Consider the following 3,108-nt stretch of genomic DNA (forward strand, 5'->3'; position numbering starts at 1 on the left):
AGGACAGTCCAAACAGAAAGGGTCCAATGGAAAAGTTGATGCCATTTTAATAAAGCAATGGAAACCTTTAGACATAATATATTATACTGGAGCCAGAATGTGGAAATCCATCCCGTCTCTATAACACTGAGTGGTGCATCTGTTGGTTTCATCAGTTAGCATGTTGAAGCACTGAGCTGTGGCTGTGGGTCTGCTGTCTTGGCCTAAGTAGACCAGACACTGCTCTGCTCAAGCTTACTGTAAGTCCCATATGAAACAGTTCAGACCCTCAGGGGTCTCACCTAACAGCCCATCTAGAGAATGTAAACTTAGGAGGGGACACTTTGGCATATTTGAAAGGCACATTCGGTGGTGGTGCTTGATCAAATCCCATCTTGAGCCACATARAATAGATTTGATGTGTTTGGAGTGTCTGTGTGTGTGTGTGTGTTTGATCCTCTCACAGACCACCAAGGTGATAGCTGAAGATACAGTTCGTATGGAGTTGGTGGGTCCAGTTCTCCACAGCAGACAGCTGAACACTGATCAGTCATATAACTCCCCCTAGTGGGGGAAGTTGGAGTTGAATTTGATAGTTGTCGTTAACAGCTTGGAATAATGGCACTGTGCTATTATCCATCATAATGGATCATGTGTATTTGAGGGTTAAGTAATGAGTGTGACTGGTGGTGAGTCTGGTTTGGGGAGAGAGCTGTAGGATGGAAAGGGCCAAGTCTAGKGTCTAGATGTCAGCTGTAGGCCTTGAGTCCTGAGGAGCGGCTGAGACAGAGAGAGTGTACTAGTACTTCCCCTCAGCAGAGGATCTGGGAGAAGGGGTGTCTGAGCAGCTCCTCAGCACTGGGCCGGTGCTTGGCCTCCACAAAGATGCGGTGGATGAAGTCACGGGTGTGGTCCGAGGTGTMTGAGGGCAGCAGGGGTTTGGTGGGCTGGGTGGCGATCTTAAAGATGGCTGCCATGGCCTCGTATTCGGCCCAGGGAGGCTTCTCTGTCAGCATCTCCACCACTGTGCAGCCCAGGCTCCTGGGGAATGAGACACACAAACAGGGTTAAGAGAACACCCATACGAGCTCAAATACACAATTTAAACACTTGCCGTCCAATCTCCCCTTCCACAAAACATGTGTAAATATTGGAATATAAATGGTGCCTTACCGCCCAATCTCCCCTTCCACAAAACATGTGTAAATATTGGAATATAAATGGTGCCTTCCGGTATTATACTTATGCTAAAACATGTATTCTATTCTACTGAGCCATTTACTTCATGTTTGTATTCTGATCTATCATTAGTTCTTACTGTTGTTGCATTGTTGAGAAGGAACCTGCAAGTAAGCATTTTGTCAGACGGTGTATCCTGTACATACGACTAATACAACTAGAAACTTGAAACACGCTCCCACTCAAACATCAGAATAGGACATTCAATGCYATACACAATCGTATAACTTATTGACTTGTGTGAATTGACAAKAACAGTGTTAACACACTGAAAAAACAAAGGGCAGCTTTTCCTCACTACAGGCACGAAGGGAAAAGGCCATCCCTCTGCTCTTCTGCTTTCCCAGGCCCCACTGGAATGTTTTGGTGGAAACTTTTTCCCTGTTGACAATTAAAGTGTGCTTTTGCTGGCTACGGGAGGCCACTTCAGTCCTGAAGTCAGACAGAGCAGYGGGCTGGMGAGGGGAGCTGGGTTTAGGGACAGACTCCCCTTTGGACCTGTTACCCCCTACCGACGCTCCCGGCCTGGTCTGGCCCCCCAGGGGAGCAATGAAGTCGGAACATTCCGAACCCTGTCACAAGCTGGCTGGTTGACTGGCTCTTGGCCAATCACATCCCTCGCCTGATGGGATACTACACAATCAGAATGCACAGGGGAATTCCTGGGCAGCAGGTGGACCCGACCCATTTCAGGGCCCTGTACGTGGGAGTGYGGCAGTCCTTCTCGACATTCTCTTTTAAATATACCACTTTTACTATTTTATATATAGCACTTTTTCCCTTGAAGAATAATGGTTTCCCCCTTTTAGAACAGCTATTTTCCCTCCCTTCACATTCCAGCAGTCTAGCCACTCTATCAGGGAAGGAGCCTACTTATATGAGCACAWGGAAAGCATCTGACACTTGACCTGAAGATACATTCACACACTCCCAGTTGAGACATCTATCCCCCACCTCCCCCTATCAACACAACTAATCAGAATCACCTGCATGTGTATAAGACCTCTTACCCAACCCCAACCCCATGTGTCTCGGTCCTTACCAGACGTCAGCCTTCCTGCCGTAGCCCTCTCCGCTGATCACCTCGGGGCTCATCCAGTAGGGGGTGCCAGTGACAGAGCGGATGCCCGTGCCAGACATGCAGATGGTCTGCAGCCTCTTGCTGGCGCCAAAYTCTCCCAGCTTCACGTTTCCCGCCGAATCCCGCAGGATGTTGGCACCTGGATAAGGAGACGACAGAGTAACACCATGTGACACAGACTCACCCAACCATCTTCCTTGTATTTTAAATGTAGCTTGTAGGTCCTTGTGCTTGAGTCTGGAAGTCTATAGCCATTTAGTTCACTATCTTTACTACAAATGGCCATCTGAGCAGCGTGTTGACATAACTACCTTTGATGTCACGGTGAACGATCATGTTGCTGTGCAGATAGGACATGCCCTCCAGGATCTGCCGTGTGTACTTCCGCGTCACGTTTTCCGTCAGCGCCCCGTAGGCCTTCAACTGGTCTTTGACTGAACCCTGAAAGACAAGAAGGAAGTGCATGGTTTATAATCCTATACCCTGGAGAGACTGGGACACAGTCCAGGACTGAACACCACAGATACCCTTTAACCCCCAACACTCCAGCCCTGAGCCGATGTGTGAAGAATAGACTGACCCCCGGCATGTACTCCATGAAGATGGTGAGGGTCTTTTCGTTGTGGTCCCTCAGACAGCCGTAGTACTGGACGATGCGTTCGTGGTGGAGGTTCTTTAACAACTGGATCTCACACTCCAGAGCACTCACCTCCTACAGACAGACAGACAGACAGACAGACAGACAGACAGACAGACAGACAGACAGACAGACAGACAGACAGACAGACAGACAGACAGACAGACAGACA

At 48.6% G+C, this 3,108-nt stretch overlaps 1 protein-coding gene across 1 annotated transcript in view; it reads right to left on the bottom strand.

The window, feature by feature from the left end:
- Nucleotides 1–108: 108 nt before the first annotated feature.
- map3k3 (mitogen-activated protein kinase kinase kinase 3) overlaps nucleotides 109–3,108 on the bottom strand; it is a 23,307-nt gene continuing 20,307 nt past the window's right edge. The window contains exons 14-17 of the mRNA XM_024012094.2: nucleotides 2,880–3,011; nucleotides 2,611–2,740; nucleotides 2,261–2,438; nucleotides 109–1,020 (exon numbers count right to left, since the gene is read on the bottom strand). Coding sequence (XP_023867862.1) covers nucleotides 792–1,020; nucleotides 2,261–2,438; nucleotides 2,611–2,740; nucleotides 2,880–3,011 — 669 coding nt within the window. The 3' untranslated portion in view covers nucleotides 109–791. The remainder of the gene's footprint in view (nucleotides 1,021–2,260; nucleotides 2,439–2,610; nucleotides 2,741–2,879; nucleotides 3,012–3,108) is intronic.

This window comes from Salvelinus sp. IW2-2015, linkage group LG20, assembly GCF_002910315.2.
Source record: "Salvelinus sp. IW2-2015 linkage group LG20, ASM291031v2, whole genome shotgun sequence".
Taxonomy (NCBI): domain Eukaryota; kingdom Metazoa; phylum Chordata; class Actinopteri; order Salmoniformes; family Salmonidae; genus Salvelinus; species Salvelinus sp. IW2-2015.